Consider the following 24,624-nt stretch of genomic DNA (forward strand, 5'->3'; position numbering starts at 1 on the left):
AATTAATGGGAGGGTTATAAAATAAATAAACCCCTTTCTGGCTTGCTGCTATGTCGGCTGATAATGTCCTTGGCTGAGAGATTGGCCTCAAAATTTCACATTTGCCCTCGAAGCTTCGCTTCTCGGCCAAATATTCATTTTTCGGACAATCTCTCAGCCGCGGACATTATCAGCCAACATACCAACAGCGAGCAATACTTTAAAAATTAGTGAGCAAAGCAGATTGCACAATTGTACTCCGGCAAAGTCTAAAGTTAATACACTGCATGACAATGATGTAACTGCACGCGTAGTATTAAGCTAAAGAAGAAAGAGAAACGCGTGTAATTGAAATTAAATTTAGTAGCATTACAATAGTGTAGGCTCGGGATTATACAGTGCTCATGATTGTAGTAAAAATACTTGTTGCGCAAATAGAACCTAGTAAATCTTAGTACAATTGTAATGTAAGATCAGATCGAGTAAGAACGAATTGTGAACGAACTGTGCATCGCGAATATCGTAGATTGGATCAGACATTGTCAGATTGTAAATGTTAAATAAATCTTCAGAAAAGGAAAGAATTACAGTCCTCTTCAGTTTGTGAACCGGAGAGTGCGGAGTTCATGAAAGATTCCGCGACAATCTTGCGGAAAAATCTTTTCCCCTTACACTTAATTGAGAAGGAAATTAATCAGTCTACCACCAGAACAGAAACACTCAGAGCCAATCTTCTGTTTCGGTACAGTACTTCAAATTACCTTACATTAATTCATTACAGGTTCATTCTCGAGTGAAACTCATAGAACACTGAGTAAATTTGTTTTGAACATTTCTACCCGGAAAGGGGAGGGGGGGGGGGGGGGTACTCCTCGGTATTCTCGGTAAGGGTGTGCCGCCCGGTTCTCCAAATCCTGACCCTATTTCAGACCAAAACATACCATTTTCCACACCCGTTTTCAGACCTGGTTTCTGGCGTAATTAAGCTTCACATCAGTGCCGAAGTCAAGAAAATCCAGAAAATTCAGCTCGAATGATATATTTTGGATACTTATCTTTCTATACTATTCATTTGGAGTTGAAAAGACAAATACGTTTATACACTTTCGTGATTCCCTTGAAAACCACGCCCAACTCAACACCATAATGGTCAAAATCTATACCCGTCTTCAGACCAAAACGGCTCAAAAACCATACCCTTTGGGGCAGCACATACCTATATAGCTTATACAGAGGAGCACCTCACCTCCCCCCCCTCCCCCCGGGCATTTCTATAAAGATCTAGATTGTTTAGTGTTTAGTCTGAGCTCCGTTCTCGTGTCGTGTATAAATTTACACGTGCAGGTTATAACACCTGTTACATCGGGGAAACATCCCGGCACCTCTCAGTACGCGTGCACGAGCATTTGGAAATGGATAGGACTTCTCATGATGTCTTCCAGCATTTGACCCAAGTATCATTAATTTGAATAAGCATTCTCTAAAAAATATTCCTTACTTTAATTTTCATCATCCTGTTTTTTCCGAGAGAAAAAAATAGAAGGAACAAGAGTGCCTAAAGAGAGTTGCGTGCAAAAACGTTGATGAGGCAAACTGAACATAAAATCGTCAACAGAAAAGAAAATTATTATCCACCAATAGAATTATAGACCGCTTTCCATTTGTCAGAATTGACCGGTTAGTTCGTAAACGAAATGTACCAATTGGAAGGATAGGTTTTATCCTAGTGCTTCGAATTTCTTCAAACTAGCGCGTGCAATTTTCGGAGTGATTATTTCAGTTTCAAGATTTAAAGCACCATCCCATGTAAACTGGTCCGTCATATTGCTTTTTTATAACTTTCAATTCATGCCGAAGATCAGTAAAACTGTTCGAAACATTGTTGTTTATTGATATTTTTTGGTAACTGCAGAACAATGCTAATTAAGTAACTCTCTTCTGAGATGTTAAAGTGCAGTGATCAAGCAGAACTGTGTCTGTTGAGGGAAAGAACCATTGTTCTGAGACCTTAAATTGGAGATCACTTGCTTGTGAAGCACTATATTGACAACCTTTTCTGAAAAGAAACAAGAAATAAAACCTTCACTGTAAATATGCATGTAACTTGTAGTGTTTAAAACTGCAATCGTGGACACAACTGTCTAGAAACGTTTAGACGATGTACAAATTAGACTGCTACAGTGATACTCTCTTCTGTCGTCGTCTGGTCTACAAAGCAACATTAAGTAAGGGGAAGGGGAAGTGAAGAGAACCAGTAGCCATCGAATTTTATCTAGTTTTAGAAATTTTAAAATATTTTTGTAGGTTTTTAGTTAGGGAAATTGTTTTTTACACAGGGTTAACGTCACGATTTCCTTATTCAGGATGTTTTTGTAATTGTGTTGAAGCCTCCTTAATAAACTGTTATGTTTTTTTTTTTTTTTGTCAAGGTTTGCTACTCTCCAGGGGGCGATTTCCTTAAGCGAGAGAGTCCACGACTGTGGGACGATTAGGAATGACTGGCATTAAGCTCCAAAAGAGTTGACGTGCATCTTTTTCAGTTTATAATACTCTGTATTGGTTTGTCCCTCACTCTCCCCACCCAGCCTGTTGCCTGTGCAGTCACCTGCTCTTCTCTCCTGCTAACAATCTAATCGACAGAATTTGATGCAAATCACACTAGAGTACACAATATGAGAATAAGGTACCTACCTGTGTTAAACACAATGGAGGCGTCAACGCCGTGAAGACGAGAGGAATTCAATCTATTTTTCTTATCACTGGCCTGAAGCATTTGACTGTTGTATTTATACCAGTAAGGATCCATGATGTAACTGAAAGGGATGAAAAATAATTCACCAAAAAGAAGGGGATTTGATCTCACCTGACCCATTTTTAAGCCCCACAGAGGGGATTTTAAAAATCTATTCCTCAAAAATGGATCATGCCCAATATCTGTCAGGGTCCCCTCTGACTTAACAGGACAGGCGCACAACACAGGCACCCCCCACCTACTTTCAACATGTTCATGATATGGAAAACAACACTGCCCCCAAAGAGGTTTAGTACATGTCTTATTATTAATTGTTCCTCCATAGTAGTGTTGCTTATACCTGCACTCATGGATGAAAACTGCAACTAACTCAAGTGATTTTCTGTCATCTCCATCCTTATGCCAGGGGAGGGGGGGGGATTGTTGCTACTCACCCCTTCCACTTCCACCACCACACCCCCCCTCCCCCCATTTCCAGTATTGAGATGTTGAGCCCATGTGTCCAGAAGCTTACCTATGTCAACATTGGTTTGGAGGGAGAGAAGGGGATGTACAAAAGATCAAACGTCTTTTCATTTGACGAGAAGTAGAATATCCATGTTGGTAGAATTTTATTCAGGTTTGCGACTCTTCCTAAAGTGACTTGGCTATGTAGGAGGAATTCCATTTCACCACTAAGTAAGTAAGTTCAAGTTGACGTACTGGACCGGACACCTGTGTCGCACAAACTGAAAGGCTGTAACAGGTCTACATGTTTGCTATATAAATTGAACACAGACAAAAAGAATGCCACTTCGATGTTATGCTTCATTTCAACAGCTTTCACTGAAACAGAAAAATGAAACTTACAGGCAATAAAAATCCTCTGAAGAACCAGGACAAATGGAAACCAGGTCTGTTATACATCACAAACACAGCGTTTTACTGGCAAGGCTGATGGTTCACTCTCCTTCGTTTCACTAAAACAACAAAAATAACAGTTTAGAATATCACCCAAATTCCATTACCTTACTTTTAATACATGAAATTCACAACAGTGGCAATTTCACTCTACAACAGTTGTTTCATCAGTGTGTACTTCTTGCTTACTTCTTTTAGGTAGTACATATACTACTTTAGTCCGGTGTAAGTTTTAGGAATTATTTTCAAATACAATGTTAAAAGTCAACCAAACATGATTTATTTCAACTCGAAAAATTCAGTTAAAATTACCTTGTTAAATCAACTAAACAAAAACATTTTAAACTTTGATCTCAATTTAAATTCATTTTTGTAAAATTTTCTAGGCAATAGTTATATTTACTCCACTTAGAAAAAAACTTTCAATCTACCAACAGGAACTTTCAAAGGACAAAAAAACCTTGCAACTCAAGAGTACTTAAAGCACATAAAACACCTTTGAGCCAAAAAGGGAAGATGATGTGTATTCATAAACTTCAAATTTGCACACACAACTGTGTTCAATCTTAAATTACAGAAAGAGGCTTTCACCGTTAAAATTACCATTTTACATTACCCTAGGGTTTAATTTACTTAGCAATAATAAAAGACAGTTTACCTTGCAGACCAGAACTCGGCAGCAATGAAGTCTTCTTCAAGCCTCATTTTAGTCTCAAATGCTTTAATAAGCAGTATCCAGATTTAGCCGGGTTTCATCATGTGTTATGAGTTGCGACATTTAAATAAACACTGCTTATTGGTGTTTTCTGTTGTCTGATGTTTAGTGTTCATGCCTCGGTTCTTAAAAGGATGACTGTTACAGCTAATCCGAGCTTAGTATTTTATTGGTTACTACAATGAAATAAACAAGATCTTTTGTACGCTGTAATTGGTTGAAACCTGTGTGAATTCTCATTCATATAGTCATTTGTTAAAAAAAAAAAAAAAAAAAAAACAACTTCTCAATGCTTGGGAGAAACAATTTCTCATTTTCCCATGTTAGCTTAGATTAATAAAATTTAATAAATACGAAACATTGTCGCATTTCAATATTCACACAGAAATACAATTAGAAGTTTGGGAGCATTGGGAACTGAGCAAACAACAATGAACACAAGCTGTTGGCAAATGTTTTCACTGCAGTTTCGACTACTCTCACACTTCTAGTAGTGTTTCTTTTGATGGTGTAAGGGTTTAAACGTAGACAACACATTTTGTTAGTTAGTTTATAAAACAAACCATGAAAAATCCACAGAGCCAAAGAAACATCGCTTTGAGCCAATCAAAACATGTGTTGGACAAAAGTTTTTTTTTACACTAACCACAAATTAAAAAGGGTTTCTCAATTCATCTTTTCTTCGCTCTTTCTTAATCATCATTCATTATTTTGGTCCAATTTTTGTGGCTAATAAAAAATTATTCAGTACCATAGCATTATATTTAGAGAAACGAAAAACTAAACATTTCTTCTTGTCATCCTTGCATCACTGTTAATCAGCTTTCAGTAAACTTAAGCCATGAAATTAAACAACAGTTTAGCTTTACTCACAATACATATTCAGTGGTTATTGATTCATTAACTGATGCCAAACTTTCTTTGACAAGGTGAGTTATAGCAAACTTGCATGTTGATACACATGTACATGCTTTTAAGCATGTCCTGGAAATTAAGTGACAAACGTCACTTGGAAGATGGGACAACATTAGAGATGACAAGGGAAACAATTATCTGTCTCCAAAAGGCTCAAAGCAGTTAACCAAAGGTTGATTAAAATAATGAGCGTTTTCTCCACAAGTTTATATTTCTTTACACACAACTTTAAAGGCTTGAGATGGACCAGAAATTGAAAAGGACATTTTTTGCATAACAGACATGTCAGCTTGCTTGCAAGAGGATATTTTCACTTTAACCAAAAGACAAGAAAAGAAAGTTGTCCTGGTTTTAAAATCTGATACCTTCATTTGGATCACAGTTGTACATGTACTGCACAACCAAGTGAAAAGTTCACTCAGTTTGAAAACCAACAAGCTTTATTAATAGAAACAAAAACAAAAAATGTTTACTTCAAAATGCGAGCAGCTGAAAAAACAACACTGAAAGAATAATATTACAAAACATATCACTTTTATAAAAAATAGAGGTAAAACTCTTGAAGTTCTTGCTGTCAAAAATATGAGTCCAATTTATTTCAACATGGACATTTCAATTAATTTTTAAAAAATATTGCCTGGAAGCCTTCTCTTTTTTAAAGCATTTAAAAAATTTAAACCACGGTTAAACAACACCTCCATATTTTTATATCTTGACATGGATTTAAATGTTTGAAACCCTGGGTGATTTAACTGTCAACAGAGTGTTAAGTTCAAATTTCATGATTATATTCCGATACATCTTTAAGTTAGGACATTTGGGTAATAAATCCCAGATTAACAAACTGTAACAGAAAAACCAAACTGTTTAGCAATATTTATCACTTTATTGAGTATGGAATCACTAATGACAAGAAGTTTTAGGTATTTAAATTTAGCAGACATATTATTTTATCGGACTGAAACATAGTTTATTACTTGCTTTAACTCAATCAAGTTAAAAAGCTCTTTTAAGTAGTTTACAGGTATGAAACGTTTATCAAGAGTTGATGAGTTAATAAAGTTTAAGTCAGATACTATAACATGCAGTTTAATGTAATTAACATTGTAAACATTACAAGCCAAAATCAAATAATGAAAACACAGAATGGCTGAGTATAAAACAGTTTACCAATCTTGCTTGAATTGTTTCAAAGGCGGTAAGGCTTTTTTTAAAACTGCATTGTTGTGACCATTAAGTTTAACTTTCCGAAATAAAAAGAAAAAAAGAAAAGAAACAGAGTATGTTTAAGCTCTTTGCTACAACAGGCTCTCATTTTACTGTTTAGTCAAAATAATACTGTATTGTTTATAACTTTACCTTGATTTCACCTTGATATTTATCCAAGTTTAAATGAAGGCCCCATGCAAGAACTCAACCCCATTCAACAGGGTCTACAAAGTTAACTAATTAATTTCAACACATCAAAATAAAAGCAACATAACACAAATTGCCATGCAAATATATGAAAATAGCTATCATCTCTAAACAAAATTAATGTCACAGGTGTACACTGCTGCCTTTCAAACATCAGTGCTCGTAGCAATTTGTATGAAACATATCAAAAATGTTATTAACAAGATTCAGTTTCAAATGAGAAACTTTGGAAAAATTGTTTACTGCTTCAGTACGGATAAGCTGCTTCACGAACAATTTTCTTGACAGTGCGAGCAGGAGGTGCCTTGAAGGTAGCAGATGAATTTGCTGGAACTCTGGTAGGAGCTAAAATAAGAAGTTAATATGAGTTTAATGTTAACAGCTAGTGAGATGCTGTGATAAATAGACCTTTTATTTATGAGCAGTAAATTAATTTAAGTTAGTCTTTGCGAGAATGTAGGGGTTTAATAAGAGGCACCTGACCTTTCTGATGGACATTTTCAAGATAACAATTTTTTTATAATCCACAAATCATCAATGCTAAGATTCAAAGAGACAAAGCCAAAAGAAAGTGCCTGTTGTACTGGATATGTCCAGTTCAAATGGTGTCTAGCATACACGTAAGCCAGGTATAACACAGGTCTTTGAAGGTAGATATAGCCCCTAAAGAAAAATTGTAAGGTAAAAACGTTTGTAGAAAACTAAGACTTTTAGACTCCATATTAGTTAGCTTTAAATCAAGAACACCTGTTACAACTACGTTTTAATTCTTGTTTTTATACAAAAGCTTTTACCTTACAATCTTTACAATCAGCATTACGTTTACTAAATTTTAGAGTTTTACTGTTTTCTTCTTCAGCATTTAATTTCTAAGAACAATTTTTGTTTGGGACCAAACAATAACAGAATAAATGAAACAATTTACATGTAGTATAATAACTGTCTCATTAATAAGGTAAAAACTTATAGACATCAGTTAACCAGAAGGATTCAAGGTTCAAGATTCAAGATAATATCCAACTTTGAGCTTAAGACTGTTAACAGGATAACATCAACTTCATCACAAGAGAGAACTGCAACCTTTTAATTTCTCGATCCATTAGTTCAAATTTGTCATAATTTTGATTCCTTATGAACGACAAAACTAATTATTTAACAACTTATAATGTAGATATTTACTTGCAGATGAATTAGTTACAGACAGCAATAATATTTTGAAACCAAAATTTAGAACTTTCTTGGCCATTAAATGCCAACTTTATGTTCAAGGAAATCACTTTAATGGAAAGAGCTGGAAAAATCAAATAACACTTAATTCAGGATCTTTTTCCACACAACTACTGATTTTTTAGGGAGGTAACCATTCAAGCTAAGTACAATAACTGATAACAATTATTGTTATCAGTGAAGACGCAATATGTTAATATTGCAATGATTACACAGCTAATTAAAATGGCAAGTACTCAAATCAAGGTAAAATAGAGCAGTGTCCTCTCATAGTTACTAAACACAATAAACAACTTTTTAAAAAAGAACCAAAACACATTTTTGCAATGAGCACTAATTATTAATTATGTTCATACAAACACCACATCAATAATTGATGTGATGTTTGTATGAACAAAAAAAATTAATTGTTGCAAAGATTAGAATTATGGTGAATAGCGGTTTTCATGGGTTGCAATAATAATTTATTTAATTGCTCTTCTTTAGCAAGTTTAACCAGCAGCAACATGTGGCAGTGACTGCTGCAAGGATAATATAATGGGTATGCTAACTTGGCTTTACTTTTTTTTTTTACATGTAACTTTATTGCAGTTATGTTGCGGTTGACACTGTTGTAAAAAAAAACAGTGCTTGGCCGATCAGCAAGTTGGATATTACCTTGACAACTCAAAGGATTTAAGTTCAACGTACACATCACAAGAGCACCACCATTTTAACACTAAGTAACCCAAAAATTAAACATGATCATTATATTGAGAAGGCATATCACTTTTACATGTATCTATTGAGTACACAGCATAGAAAGCAACATAAAACAGTTAATGATAATTATTGGAAAAGATTTTTCAAACTCACAAATACTAATGTACAACAAAAATGTCACAAATCATCACATCAAAGTAAGATAAAATACTTTCAATCTGCATTTGTTGTCATACTATTTCAATCAATCCACTCAATTTCAGAATAACATAAAATTTTAACAGAAGTCCCTCCATTGCAATAGATGTAAAACACTTTCAAAAAAATGCCTTTCCTGGTAGGAGGAGCTGTTTTATGCTTAGACTGCTTTTATACTGATGAGTCAAAAAATTGTTTTTTGAATAACTATATATACAGCAGACAATTTATATCTTTTGTACAGTGTATACTTGAAATAATAAAGAACAGTACATAGTCTGATAGAGAAATTAAAGTTGTGAACCCATAAGAATGTGATTAATAAAATTGGAAACTAAAAAGCCTATGGAGACAAGGAACATACCTGGATAGGTTGTTTCATAGACTTCTCCTGCCTGTCCATATTCATAATAAACTGCCTCACTGTTGAATCACAAACAGACGGTTAATATGGAAGAAATAATCTCAATAATCGTTTCATTGTTAATGTACATTTGCATTTCATCTTACTCTTTGCATTCATTACATGTATATAAATGTATGCATCTTGTGAAATATTCATGAGCATCACTGAACAGTGCATACTACAAGTAGTAGATAAAATAAAAATACTATATAATACTGTATTAAGGTAGCTCACACCAGTTTCCATCACCTAAACTTTGATGAATCAATACTATAAATGTACCACTCTTCATAAGGCTCTTCATACAACAGTGGTGCAAAACGAATGCCTAATTTTTTGTTAACAAGTTATAGGTGTTTTCTCAACTTTATAGGCTAACATAGCAACAAATTATATACAGTACCGCTCGAAACTATGGGACCATTTGCACGCGGTAAAACCTCGTCTTTGCCGAACGTGATTGCCGCGAATTCACCGCGGTGGGACGAAAACCGCAACCGCGGCAAAGACGAAAGCAACCGAAAGCCGCGGGGAATTAGACGCGGCAATGCCTCGGTAAAAATACAATAATGAGTAATTACTATTGTCAGGGTATTGTAAAACATTATCTCACCTTTCATCCTAAAGAAGCCCTCAAACAAAAGAATTTGTAAAGACTCACCGAGTCGGAAACCGAACGACCGATAACAATTCGTTTGGCAGTCACTGACGAAAGTTTCTTTTCTGCATTTGGGACATGTTCAGTTTTTGTCACGCTACAGGCAATAATCACAGAGCAAAAGACATAGTTTCAGTTTAATTCTTGCTGTTTACGCCACACAGTCAAGAAAGATATTCTATTTGTTTGAGAAACCTCCTGATAACCCTTCCTACTGATGTAAAGTGCGCAACAAAGTTCAATCGAAATAGCGACGCTGAATTCAAAATATGCAATCGGATTTCAGTACGGACGCGGAGAAAAGCAAAGTGAAAATCCCTCCAAATGTATTGCCAATGTAATCCGGATTCGAAAAACTAAAACTTCGTAATAGATTTGATTCGGTATCGAGTGTGAGCGATAAGATCGATTCACTTGGAGCAAACACAAACGCGGAAAATTACCGCAAGGCTTAACGTATTTCTATTAATATTTACTTTGGATAAAACCAAAACAGCAACTTTAGCAAAAGTGAAAAGCCCCTTCCGATGTTTTAAAACGTTGAGAGAAGCCGTCGTTTGGACGTAGAAAGGACAGTGCCATGATGAAAACACCGGGAAGATTTCAGTCACGTGCTAGGCAACCAAATTCCTTCACGTGTATCAAGTTTCATTCCGCAACAACACAACGCAGAAAAAAAATTAGTAAGTTAATTTACGGCGATTCTTGGTAGGAAACCTGGACTCTTGCAGTTTGTTATTCAGCCACAACGGGAGTAGTAGTGCCTTTTCACTTATGCCCAACTAGTTCCATTGTAATTCCTTCAAAAAGACCTGGAAGCGCTCTCTTCTTTCGTCGACTAGCATTCAAGCTTTCACTGACCTTTGCAGTTTGCGTTGCTTCGCGTATCGAAAGGAATTGTGCGAGTGAAGTTTAATGAATTGTTTTGCACGTTAAGCAAATAATTTTTGGCATAATCCGAAATATATTATTACATTTACCAGTTCAATTCACGAGTTCGCTCACAGAGCGCTTTGATTATTTCCCTTGAGAGCGAGTGCGCTTCCGTGAAATTTATCACACCTAAACCCGACAATTCGCTTATTGTCCTCGAAGAACATGAAAACAAAGCGAACAATAGCCTATTCAAACCCAACCGTGTCCTGCCTTTCACCACGGCTTAAGTCAACCGAAAAAAACCTAGGTGAAACCGAGGTTTTTATTGCGGTTAGACGAGGTTTTGCCTAGGTGAAACCGCAGATCAAAACCGCGAATCGACCGAGGCAAATTCGCGGCAAATGGTCCCATAGTTTCGAGCGGTACTGTAAGTACTGCCTTAGCTCTTTAAGCAGTTAAACCTAAAAAACAGCTCAGTGACCCCATTTTTACAAATGAATAATAATTGCAATCAGCATATCAATACTTTTCAAAGTTTTAAAAATTTGAAGGAAGGGATTCAGAGCCACCTTAAAAAACAGCTACAGCACATTACTCACCCAGGTTCTGGATATGCTGCTTCGAACTCATAAGCTGGCTCGTAAGACTCAAAACCCTGAAAACATTTCATAATGTAAGCTGCTTCATAAGTCATTTCAGAGAAAAGGACCTCTTCAGTTCCTCACCAACATGGAATGATAGAAAGTTGGAGACTCTTAACAAAGTGTTGCTATGGAAAGTTCCAAAATCACTGTATCTTGGAAACCCTAACTTCTGCGTAAAAGCTGTTTGGCAACATTTGTTTCATTGGAAATTTTTTTTCCAGATTTTCAAGTCATAACCATACTAGGTATGTCACATGACTAGTACAGAAAGAAACTTTCTTCCTGTACTTCAGATTACAGAAGGTTGAATTACAGTATTATCTCCAATTTGAAAAAAAGTCAGAAGTCTACATGTTCAGGGATTCTTCCTTTTAATGCATGGTTCGGGAGTACGCAAGAACAGTGATAATCTTTTAAATGCAATTCAGATGTTCACCCAAATACATTTCACCAATCTAGTGGCACAAACGCTGGGAAACAATCTTTCACAAAATGCTATCCATACACATCCCTTAACAACAACACCAGATCTGTCAAGAGTCTCCCACTTAAACAACAGTTTATTGTTGCAGGCAATCTGGCCCAGCAAAGTAAATTACAAACACCTAATTCTGGAAATACCGCTTCCATTGACCTCTTACCATTTGTCACTAACTTCCCCCTCCCCCCACCCCCACCTCTCAGGTCAATCTAGAACACTGAGTTGAGAATTGGAATAGTCCAACTTCTTTGCATAGAGTAACTAAATTTCAACTTCAACTTTATTAGGTGTAATAAAATAAAAAATAACAAGGTATCATTGTACTATTTGGGTGTGCGAAAAGTCTTGCAAAAACACATAAGTTTAAGTTTATTGCCATGATTATCTAGATTGAAGTGGTTATCTAAAGAGTTTACCTTTTGACAGGCCAAAGTTAATTTTTAAATGGTTACATTTATTTAAATGTATGTATAGGTTACATTTACTTGCATTTAATCAAGAAAGTGTACAAATGCAGTTCTTGTGGTTGAGCAAGATGGAGAGTAAATATTGATTGAGTTATAAAGATTTTATGTTTAACGTTGTTTAAGTAATGCAATATTAATTTTTGTCATGGTCTAACACTGATGATCCTGCACTTACAATCACTTGTTCCCCAGAAGTCAGCAGCTGAACCCCAACTGTTGTGGGAAGAGCATGCACTGCCTACACAAGTGAAATCTTCAATTATTAAAATTATTTATTATGGTTAACGTTTGTCAGAAAAGTTTATGTTCAGAGGTGAAAAAATCCCACTATGATCGCTGAATGGAATGTTGAAACTAGAAACGTGCCACAATCTGAGAAAACAAAAGATACACTACATAAAAGGCTGCTTCCTTCGTGTACGTGTAACGGCTGCCTGGTCACCAGAGGCACCCAAGTCATGAGCATGGGCGACCAGATTTGTGTTGAAGGAGCCAACAGGTTGCTGATTTGTTGTTTTGCTTTGTACAAATATTATTTGCACATGGCAAAACAACAGGTCAACAACTTTTTGCAAAAACTTGAGGCAAAAATTCCTCAAAATCAAATTGTTCGGAATTGAATACTCTGTTGTGAAACATGTTTCACACAGGTTCCTACCAAAATAACCACCTTGCATAACCAGCATTTTGCTAGTCTAGTCTAGTCTCAGACCCAGTCTCCAAGAAACTTATCGCGTTGGGATTTTCGTGGACTACAATATCATCAGCCACATGTAATGTGTTGTGCATCACATCTCCGATATAACAGGTCTGCTTCTTTGATTGACTTTTCCTTTTCAAAAACATTTGAATCTTAATTGCTTGTCTTTCTCAATGCCATAAAGAAATAGACTTAACCCATTGATCACCAGCCGTTTCCAGAGGTTTTCCAAAATTCGGCCAAATTTGGCAAGTGGTTATTTCCAACCCCATGTGCAATAAAAATACACAAGTAACAGGGCAAAAAAACCAACACTTCTTTGGTCTAAAATAGTCAAAATTACTACATGTAATTATGGAATAAAATACACTAGTTGCCTATTAAAAATTTCCAAAAACAAAATTAAAAGTATAAATGTCCAAAATTTCGATGAAATTTGATCCTCACGTCACATGGGCAAAATTTGATCCGTCTCGAGGGCATGTATTTGCTTAGGCAAGGTTACGCAGTTGTCACGTTTTGTCATTGAAAATAGAAAGAAAAACAGACAAAAAGCTTTCCTGAATGAAAAATTTATTCAGAAAAGTCTTTGTTTACACCTAAGAAAGAAACACATATAACTCTAAATGCGAGAAGAGAGATGCGCAAGTGATTTGAAGGAACTACAAGTCCATTTTGAAGCGAATTCATCGAGCCGTGCGGGGTACGTTTTTCAAAAATTTCGCAAAAACTGTTCAGAATACGAAGAAACCGTGGCTGGTATTGGCTGGCACGGTGATCAATGGGTTGTGAAATAAACAAAGTCTCTGCCATGTTTACGAGTACATGGATTTGTTTGTGTAAAAAATTTGTGTGCTTGAAATTTATTTGCAACCAAGTTAAGTCATGTCTAGTCTCTTCTGAGAAAAGAACCCAAACTTTTTTTTTTAAAAGAATCATGTTTTGCTTCACTTAGCCATCTATTTTAAGGCATCCCATTTTAATACAAAAGAACATGTATAACATAATCAAATGTTTATCATCAATTCATACAATAACACAGGACTTTTATTTTGATGATGAAAGTTAACAATAACCTTAAGGATTAAGGAGTCCATTTAAGCAAGTTAAGATTAAAAGCGTGTGTCAACTTTGCTTATACTGTACAAATTTAATCAAAACAACTGGCATTTATTGAACTTGACAAATTCTTATTAAAAAACAAACCTATGACATGTGTACACAAACAAATTAAATTGCATTGACACAGTTTACTGACAAAAAAAACAAAACAAAAACAGTTAGATGAAATTACGACATTCAGTTAACATTAAGATTTTTTATGCAGGATAAATAAAAAAATTATTGTAACACTCCCGGCAAAGAATTATATAATAAGCAACACTCATGGTGTCCAAAACTTAACACTAACAATAACAGGTGATGCCGAACAAACAGAACTAAAGGAATAAAATGCAGTTTACTCCTTAGCAATGGGTAGTTCTCAAATGAGACATGGTAAAAGTTGACTGAAGGCTTTCCCTCAGGGTGGTAAAAAAAGGAAAGAAAGTCTTAAACAGCATTTTCAAACTCTGTGATCTTCACTGTAGTGACATGTTGCCAGTAACCCTTTCCCGCCCAAGAGTGCCATATGGCACAAGACGCAATTGTGAGCTCAGTATTTGGCCAATTTGTGTGAAATTTGCACAACCAAAAGATCATTGAAAGATCTAGAAATTGAAGGCATTAAATCTTGCCCCCCTCCTATATGAGACCTGATTTACCACCACTCAAACTTTTGGATTTTTTTTCCTTTGTACATTAAGGGTCCAGTTGATATCTTACAACAAGCAATGCACTGAGAGCTGTACATTAAGCTATAGTTTAGGGGGATACCCAGTATGTGCAACGAATAGGAAAATTTTCAATGTTTTTCTTCTTTCGTTTCTCACTCCAATATGTGACCTCCTCCATCTCTGTTGGTGTGATTTATAGCATACCCCAGAAAATACAGTATATCACATGTGGTCTCCCAGTTCATAGTTAGCGATTTAGAAAAATTCGCCATTTCCCTCGGACGGTAAAAGGGTTAAGACAGCACTGTGACTGTAATGCCATCCTGATTCAATCTGGTTAATAAGCACTACTGCATGGTATTGGAACAAAATAGAACAACAGCACAAAAAACAATAACTTACTCCATAAGAATCACCAGGTACTGCAGCTGCCCTTGGTGCAGCATGAGCTACTGTTGGGGAAGATGGTCCCAATCCCGCTGCAGAACGCGCTGCTGATACACTCACATGTCCTACAGGAGGTCCTCTGGGTCTTGGAATAGACGGTATACGTGGAACTGGTGTTCCTCTACCATGGTGTACAGCGTGGTGATGGGGGTGTGGGACACCTCTTGCATGTGGACGTCCCCGGAGAACAGGTGTGGCAACTGGAACCGGTGCTGCCGCTGGCACTGGCTCATCCATGCCATTAAGAATTGCCATTTCTCTCATCTGTTCTTGATGAATTTCATCATTGTTTTCCTAATTTTAGAAAGTAAAGTTTAACATGCTGAAATGACTATGAACTATTGAGCTTGACTTACAGCTTTAGTCCCTCTCTGAGGACACCGTTCTTTCACCCTGACCAAGAGCCAGGAAAACTCAGGTAGCAAAAATGAAGTATGACCTTGATCATTGGATAGTAAAATGCACTTACATTAATAAATGCAGGTAGAAATGATTAATAAATTACGTTCTGTACATGGAGTTTGTTGTTTACAAGGAAGTGAAATATGTCTAACAAATTCACAACTCTTATAGTGGCACACCTGAAGCTACAAAAAAAAAAAAAAAAAAACAAACAAAAAAAAACCAGTTTGTCACATTTTAAATGCTCATGCCCTTCTTCATTTGTTCTGATCATATGATATAAACAGGACCTTTTGTTTTAACTTAAAGAAAGGTTTTAATAAAGGCATGATATCAAGGTTAATTAAAAAAATAGCAAACAACAAGCCCTGTTTGTACATGTATGTGTACGCTTGCAGTCTTCTCCAAAGTGACATTCAAAGTGGAATGTGGAAAAATGGTGTGAAATATTGCAAGTGAATCGGTGTTAGTCATGTGCACAAAATACAGCAAATCAGAGAAATATCAAAATCAACCTACAGTGTAAGATATGCCATGGAACCTTTAGGCATCCAGATTTTCAATTTGTGGCATTTTACTGCAGCATACTTACAGGTACTAAAAATTTCTTAATCTCTTCAATAGCAAGTCCTAATCTGGCATGAGCCTGTCCTGGGGGAGCCTCCACTTCAATAAGCACATGGAGATCTTCCTCAAGGTGTGTGTACTTTGGATCACCGGAGCTACGCAACTCTTCCTCCTAAAGAACACAACACCACTAGAATTAAATCAGTGTCTGATGCAGGATTTCTGTTTACTACTGTGGTCCATATATGCAATGTACAAACTTTTATTTCACTGCACAACTCAATTTTCCTATGCAGAAATCTATTTCCTGTGCACAAGTTTATTTCTCAGTTCACAAATCGTTTGTCAGTGCAGAAATTTATTTCCTTTGTTCACATAACAATTCTGGAAACTAATGACCAGTAATGGTAGAGAGAAAGTTGGAACCACATAAGGCCTGGCGACCTGTTTCACCCAGGCTTTTTTGAGTTTCTGAATGTACATGTACAGTAAATGGAAGTTGTCTCCACTTGTCTTCAAAATTATTGTTGGAAGTGCAGTACAGGAGTACACAGATTTTTCATGTTTTGCCCCATCTGTGGAGCAGAATTCAAAAATACTAGAGAAAATGCTCAAGACATTGAAGTACTACAGGTACTTTTGAAGAGAATTTTTTTTCTCCATGAAGATTTTGATGTTCCCGTTCAAGTATTACGACACTGAAATATCAACACCTCCAGCAACGATGGTATGGCATGGGCCTAAAATGAAGAAATGCCACCAACAACATCCCGGACATCTGCCAGGAAATAGCCAATAACTTGAACAGTCCAGGCTCTTCATGGGGATATCGTTCACAGTGGTATACCGTTCGCAAATCTCCCCAAATTCTTCAAATGTTATATTTTCATTACAAAGTGCACCAAACTGACCCAAATTCTTTGCAAACCTCTCTATAATCAGGGAAATTATTTTAAGTATAAATTAATTGGAATTTGAGTAATCAATATTTTACTAAAAGGGGAAAGACAAGAAATACTGTAAAACATAACTGTTCAATGTGTATTTACATTGACAACTGACCTTCTCTTTCTCTCTCATGGATCCCTTTCCAAGAATAGACATTTTTGTACCAGTGTTTACTTGTAGTCTCTTGAATGTGTTACCTCTTGGTCCAAGCAACTTTCCTACAAAGTTAAACTACAGAAGACCAATGATTGGGATCATTTAACCTACCTAACAGAAGCAGATTGTTATTATTATTATTATTATTATTATTATTGCTAATTCTTTTTCTATGTAAAAAAAATGGAGGACCATTGCAGTTATGCCCACATCTTCAGCAGCTGCAAAAAGAAAGCGTGAAAAAACTTGGACCTAAATGGGATTCAAACCCATAAGCTCTGCAATACCAGTGCAGTGAATACCATAAAATTGCCACTACTGAATAAGGGATTACACAAGGCTTTGGTTGGACTTATTAATGGAAGAGGGTCCCTGTTATGTGTCCATTAGTAGGTCCCAACCTTTATACAATTTAGTGTTGGTCTACAAGCCTGTTAAAAAAGTGTGTTATAGGAGATAGTATATAGCAGGGCTAGCTAGTCATAGACTGTAGAGAAATTCCACTTTGGCTGGAGAACATTCCCTGGTTGAAGCCAGATGACACAAGTACATGTATCTGTATCTAAAAAATAAAAGATACAGTGTAATACCAATTATTCCAACCTCCTAGGGAAACTGGTTTGAAAAATTGGGAGTTCCAAAAATGGGGGGTAAAAATCTGACTGAAGCAAATCCAAGGTAAACAACTGTTGGTTCAAGGAATCGGGAGTTTCAAAAAACCGAGGGTTCCAATAATAAAGATTCCACTGTACAATAAGAGTGGAAACTTATTGCGGTCCAAACGACTCCAAATAATCAAGATTCCATTAAAAACAGAATTGAATGCACCAACCTTGGGATAATCCTTCACTGGAATAAACACTTTTTCACTTAATTTTGTTGGCTGATAAAGCTTGCTATCGAAGACATCAGCAGGTCTACGAAACTGACGACGTGGAGGCGGTCTTGGGCCTGGCGCTATTTCTGGGTTTGCAGTTGGAGGTGCCTGGCCACTGGTGACACTCACAGGGCTGTCTGATAATCCTGGGATAGAACTACCATTAGTCTCCTTTTCCTCTCTTCTTTCATTTGCTATGACCTGTCCGGCAGGAACTGTACCACCACTTTGCATTCTGTTAATTTCTGTTAAATCGAACATATTGACAGAATCAAATAATGTCAACAGCAAGGACTTAAAGGGAACTTAAAGTGTTATGGGGTTTTTTGACATCTTTTGTTAAAAAATAAGACCTTCACTTAGCTACAAATAATTTTATAACAACAAGAGGAAAGAGATCAACTCAATTCTTGAAAGGAACAACTCGTGATCTGTTCTAGCGCATTTTGGAAACAAAAATGAGAGAACTTCAAACACATTAGCTTAACATTTTTCAAGTTTCAATCCATTCAAACCTTTTCTGTCTCTGGCCAGAGGCACTAATCAACAGTTTTATTGTATTTGTATTTCATAACAAAACTAGACAATATTAGTTTTTGTTTCTGTTAACAGACAAACATTTTTTGGGTTCTGAAATGACATTGAATTCTCGTGATACTTCCCCTTTAACATGGACAGCACTGCAGAAAAAAAATAATTGAGCCCTCACCATGCTTACAACTAGACTGCAAGCAGTCCCTTTCTGGTTAGTCGACGCTCACAGCGCAGCGAGACTGAAGTGAGGAGAACTAAACGAGAAGAGACTGGGGAGAGGCGGTAAGGAAAGGGACTGCGCTCTTAACTGTAACCAACGCGTTCAAATTTCCCGACGCACCAGCTATGGAAAATTCCAATTGGTCCATAAACAATAGCTGCTGTCAGACAAGTTTGATGTGTAATTGACTTCTTTACACAGGTTTGGATGTCAACATTTCCGATCACTAGGAAAATGGCTTCGGTCAGTGAAAGAGAGTAGCAGCAATGTCTTTGTAAATTTAAGCGATAAACTTGGCGGCTTAGTTCTCAAAGAGAAAACGGAAGCTAGCAATAGAAGCGCTCTTGTCGGGAAAAGATGTAATGGCTGTTCTTACCACTGGTTTCGGGAAATCCATTATATACTAAAGCCGCGTAATAGTGAAAAACTTTGCCAACATGGCTTTGATTGTGGTTGTTGTTCCGCTTTGCAGTATTATTATTCTTAATTATGCTTCGGGTGTTTGAGTTGTTGATTTCTTTTACTCTGCGTCCCGAAGAAAAATTCAAGTGCACCACAACTTCTAGAGATTTTGGCTTCTCAAAGAAGCTCGGATCAATGCCCAAGCTCGGCAATTCTTCCTCTTCACCCCTGATGTTCTGGTCACTAAATAACCATGGTCGCTTCGCTGGCCTTTTCACAGCTTCTCAGCGATCTGTCGATTCTTTCCCTCGCTCGCTTTATCCAGCTTTCCGTCTCTTTTCTGTTGCCAATCCAGGAGACTTTGCAAGTCTTTTAAACCGTAAGATTTCTTCAGGTTCTTGTTTTCCTTGTTGTATTCCTGGCCGCTTTCCTATGATTTTATAAAATTCTCCTGTGGAATGTTGATGTTTTTGCGGATGAATTTCAACCGTTCTGCAACATTTCTTATTTTTAACACACACTGTGAGCAAACATGGGACGATAAAGAAGACTCAGAACTTAAACAAAGTTTAAGAAGTTTCAGTAATTATTTTACTGAGGGGGATATTTCCTGTGCCGGACTTCTGAGATTTATACAGATTTTTGCACGAAAGGTAATTATTATCCGTTTAAAGTTTAATATCTTACACACATGGCAAAAATCTGAAGCATCCTGCGCTTTAGGCTTTCTCCTGCATTTTTACACCGGTTTCGTTGGTGTACTTTTGCTCATTCAAAGCTTTTTCACTTTTCTTCGACGAACACTGTGAGAACTGAGTGAATTCCACGAGATTTACAGGCACAATACAGTCATGTATGCCCAGGAAAGGCGACAGATAGAGGAGGAGTTGTTATTTATTAGCTGTCATTTTTAATTGGTCTTTTAATGGGTTTAACGAATTGTGCACGGAGTTACCCTGAACGCATCTGTTACAGCTAAGAGTGCAATCCCTTTCTTTTCCTTTCCCCTTTTTCCTGCCTCTCCCTAAGCCCCCCTCCGCTCTTTTGCTCCAGTTTTTTCGCGCGCCCTACCGACTAACCAGAAAGGGACTGCTTGAGCAGTGTAGCTTACAACAGTATTAAAATCCATCTTCATGGTTATCCACGTAAAGCAAAGGAGTGCAAGAATCCACGAGTTTGAGCTGAATAATTATTTAGTTCCTGTCTGCTGCTAAGCAGTGCCAGTCCCTAGTCCATTGTACACCAAGACCCAGTTGTTCAAAAAGCAGATAACTTTATCCGGTGATCAGTCGCAATCCAGTGAAGCAAATTATACTCCAACTAATGCATTTGGCAAGATTCCAGCATAGTCCTACATTAAATCTTACTTCACTCATGATTTGTTGGTCCACACAGAAAATTTTCCACACACTTTGTTTCCTGAATGGCAAACTATCCAGTGGAAAAAGTTATCCACTCTTTGAACAAGTAGGTCCTGTATGTGAACACTGACCACTGAAAATTGCGCCCTCCCAGGGTTTCAAATCACTTCAAAATGTCCTCGTAGTTTAGAATAATATTCTGTACGTAGCTAACTACTTAAACTATAAAAGACAGAAGCAAAAATATTGGGTGTCATTTGTCTTTTTATATTGAGTAAACGTACCAGGAATTGTTAAGTAAAAAAATTCGATTTTTCACCTAACATACCGTAAACTTTTCACTTTCTGCGCTTATTACATAAAGTCAATCATGATGGGAGCGTATAAGGGCACTACATTTGCAAGTATGTGAACAATTTTTTGAGCCCAAAGTAAACATCCATCTCAGATGAATACAAAAGGGCTTTGTATTCAACATCATTGAACCACAAGCGGAACAGTCGATAAAGAAACAGCAATTAACGACACGGAATTTATTGATACTTCTAGACTCTTAAAATACGGAAATAAATGAACATTCTGAATGAAAAGACTTGAAAATATGTAATGCTTAAAAGCTCTTCAATCAATCCAAACACGATCGCTAAATTCACCTAAGGAAACAAATTCGCCTTCTCGTATTGCAGCTTGAAACGAACTTTAAAACGTCGATCTCACCTCAGAAATTTGGTTAAAAACTATAATTCAAACAGTTTGGACGGCTATTTCTTGAAAAAACTACCAATTTACAAGCAAATGTCCCGAGTATGGCGAACATATTAAAGTTTTACTAGCAACTGGTGGTTCTTGACCTCGAAGGAATGCAAATGTGCTCAAGCGTCTTCGAGCGGTGATTTTCTAACATTCGTTACTTACCTTCAGTTAATAAACGCATTGAATGAACAAAGGAAGGGTCCAAGTTATCCTTTTCTGTTAAAAGTTCGGTCAGGTAGCCACCTTCTACCGCCATGGTGAAAAAAATAGACAAAATTCCAGCTGAAATCAGTCAGCTACATGTACCACAGATGCAAAATGGCGCCAAGTTACCTCTTTCACGCGTCAGTAAGCATGGACCATTCATCAAACAATGCGAATGATAGGTGATTTTTGATTGGCTCAGATCAAGACCTCCTTATTTTGATTGGTAAATGCTTTGATCTTTTGTTTTCAGGTCAAGGGGCCATAGTGGAGGGGCCACGTCAACGATCAGAGACCGCTTCGGGACAAAATTGGGCAACATCTCCTAGCTCCTGGTTCCCAAATATGAAGACTTCGACACGATCACACTTCATGTCCAAGAAGTGGTCTTTTGAGCAGCCGTTCGTGGGGTCGTCACACAAGCCTCCTAAGAACGGATGCGTAGCGCATGAATAAGAGACTCCCTAAGGGCCTCTTCATATGATCCCGGTTGACCGGGCCAGCCCGCTTACCGAGATCTCGCCTCATTCCTATTTCTTTTGTAAAAAATTCGTGGTGTTCATATGAGAAGGCGGGCCAGCCCGCAACCTCGTTCCCAGGGTCTCTCTTCTTCCCGCTCCAGCGAGAGAGAGAGAGAGACCCTGGATGAAGCTGGTCACGTGGCACCCAAAATCTGGGTGCTTGACACAATTTGTCGTTAGGGAGGGGTAGTAAGGTATGCAGTTGTCGCTTTCTCAGAAGGACGGAGAAGCCAGCTACGAACTTTACGACAACAAGGGGTTTTACAACCAAGCATTTCTACATCACACACTCACTTGAGACCTGGAAGAGGTTCACGTTTCTTCCACTCAGGTAGAGTGTTGTTAATCCAAAACAATTATTTTAAAAACAGTCGTTTCGGGACGCCAGAGGGAAACCGACAGACGATGGGGGACGCTTGAGTCAAAACCTAAACAGGCATGGTGATTAGAAGCAGAAGTATCGCTGGCTTTACGCCTTTTAACAGAGCACCAAATGGGGTGAAATGCAAAAGAAGATCAATTTTAGTATTGCCAAATGGAATACCAAGAATTTTTGGCAATAGAATGTAAGCAGGCGAAGTGTTCAGAAATGCCAACGGACTGAAACAAGCCGCGTGTGAATATAATTCAAAGGTACTTTTCATCTTAGTTTATTCCCTATGTCCTTGACTTTAAGACGTAGTTAAACGAAAAATATTGAGCCCAGAGTGCTGATTGTGATCGAAAACAATGTATTTATTCACAGGAAATCGGTGACCAAATAGATATTCAATATTGTGCTTCGCGAATTACATCGGTAAATAAACAGATTACTATTAACAAGAAGAATGTATTTGTATTTTCTTGTGAGTGATGAATTATAATGCCGTTACTGAAAGAATTTTTTATGAACTACATTTCATTTTATAGAGCAAAAGATGTACTTATTACCGCAGTTTAAGCTTGAATAAATGCTTTTTCTGGTAGAATTCATGGAATCAGTTCCAACTCGAGCTCAGTAGTGTAGATAAATTACTCCGATTCAAGTTGTAGAATTTATGATCAACCTCTGCTTCATTGACCGTTTGAAATTCCCTAGATTGTACTTTTTTGCAGAAGACACGAAACTGCGCCAAATCTCTCGCATTTCGCTTGCTTATAAAATCGCACCCGCTTGAAAATTTTTGATCGCCTCTTGCGAATAAACTAATTGAGTGAGTGTACCCCTACTGGGGAGAAGTTTGTCGTGTGCTGTCACGTGACCAGCTTCACCCAGGGTCTCTCTCTCTCTCGCTGGGGCGGGAAGAAGAGAGACCCTGGGAACGAGGTTGGCCAGCCCGGTTACCGAGATCTCGGTTTCAGCGACCGAGATCTCGGGAGTCCGGGACGAAAATTTTCTCATATGAACACGGTATCCCGGTTACCGGGATGAAGTCTATAACCAAACATTCGCGTCTTAGAACGGATATATTTGATTATTACGGCTCATTTCTGAGAAGTTCTAGTTCAAAATAATTCCTTTTCGTAGTAGAGATAAAGATATAATACTTTTGAGGTTTGTAGAACCGATAAAAATGAAAAATTCTTGCCGGGCTTGTTCAGTAAATGTCACGCTCGATTGACCGCGTCACCACTTTTCATCTCGGTAACCGGGATGAAATTTCCCATATGAACGGACTGCAAAATTCATCCCGCTTACCGAGCCATCCCGGTAACCGGGATCATATGAAGAGGCCCTAAGAGAGGTTATCTCGGTAAAATTAGCCAGATTAACTTATTTTAAAAGCAGTCAAAAAATATTTGAGCCTATATCAATGTCGACAATGTCGGCCATTATCTATATCACCCCTCCCCCCCGGCCCTCGCCAAATAACGAAACGTTGCACCACTCACCGTAATCCCATAGTCTTTTCGAACAATGAAGGTGCTCTTAAAACTGCGCAGCGAACGGCGCAGCGAAGTGTAAACCCTAGCACTCTTACTCTGTTTTACCTGGTCAAGGCAACATTTTCTCCTTCTTGTTTTTTGAAAGAGGAAAAACACTGCCTTTTCTACAGTCTACAGTAAGCCTCGGTAGCTGTATTTCAGCAAGGTGTAAAGTTTTTTCATAGACTAGTTCGCACCGATGATGAAGCGATACATGTAGTTTATATTGGTTTGTTTAGTATCCTAAGAATTAAAAAAAAAGACATTTACATATATTGATGCAAAATAATCAATTCCAAAAAGAGCGACCAATAGAAACGTGTTCAAGATTTAATGTCTTTAAAACTAGCAGTAATCATAGATTATAGAGTGCGTTCGACATATTAAATTGAACTGGCAAATTTGGCAAAATCGTGCAAGATTTATATTCTTTAAAATAAGCCCTGAAACCATAACCTATTAAAATATCTTTAAAGCAAAGCTTAAAAATATATCTGTAGCAACTGCTGGATCCGT

At 37.2% G+C, this 24,624-nt stretch overlaps 1 protein-coding gene across 6 annotated transcripts; it reads right to left on the bottom strand.

The window, feature by feature from the left end:
* Nucleotides 1–1,455: 1,455 nt before the first annotated feature.
* LOC146456042 (uncharacterized) lies at nucleotides 1,456–21,832 on the bottom strand. Of its 6 annotated transcripts, none has more exons than XR_014858907.1 (11): nucleotides 21,641–21,832; nucleotides 18,164–18,453; nucleotides 17,290–17,406; nucleotides 16,253–16,399; nucleotides 15,214–15,552; nucleotides 12,512–12,574; nucleotides 11,344–11,399; nucleotides 9,169–9,227; nucleotides 3,581–3,690; nucleotides 2,671–2,792; nucleotides 1,456–2,030 (listed from the first exon to the last, which is right to left on the bottom strand). XR_014858907.1 is itself a non-coding variant. In XM_085093649.1 (9 exons), exons 1-9 carry the CDS (start codon nucleotides 21,732–21,734, stop codon nucleotides 6,925–6,927), a joined length of 1,263 nt encoding a protein of 420 aa, XP_084949775.1. In that variant the 5' UTR covers nucleotides 21,735–21,832; the 3' UTR covers nucleotides 4,616–6,924. The 6 variants fall into 6 exon arrangements, 3 of the variants coding, with proteins under 3 accessions (XP_084949775.1, XP_084949776.1, XP_084949777.1); XR_014858906.1 differs by having other exon boundaries at nucleotides 1,456–2,035; XR_014858908.1 differs by lacking the exon at nucleotides 12,512–12,574 and having other exon boundaries at nucleotides 1,456–2,035.
* Between the last annotated feature and the right edge of the window lie 2,792 nt (nucleotides 21,833–24,624).

The sequence above is a fragment of the Pavona decussata genome, unplaced genomic scaffold (genome assembly GCF_977016875.1).
Source record: "Pavona decussata unplaced genomic scaffold, jaPavDecu1.1 SCAFFOLD_262, whole genome shotgun sequence".
Classification (NCBI taxonomy): domain Eukaryota; kingdom Metazoa; phylum Cnidaria; class Anthozoa; order Scleractinia; family Agariciidae; genus Pavona; species Pavona decussata.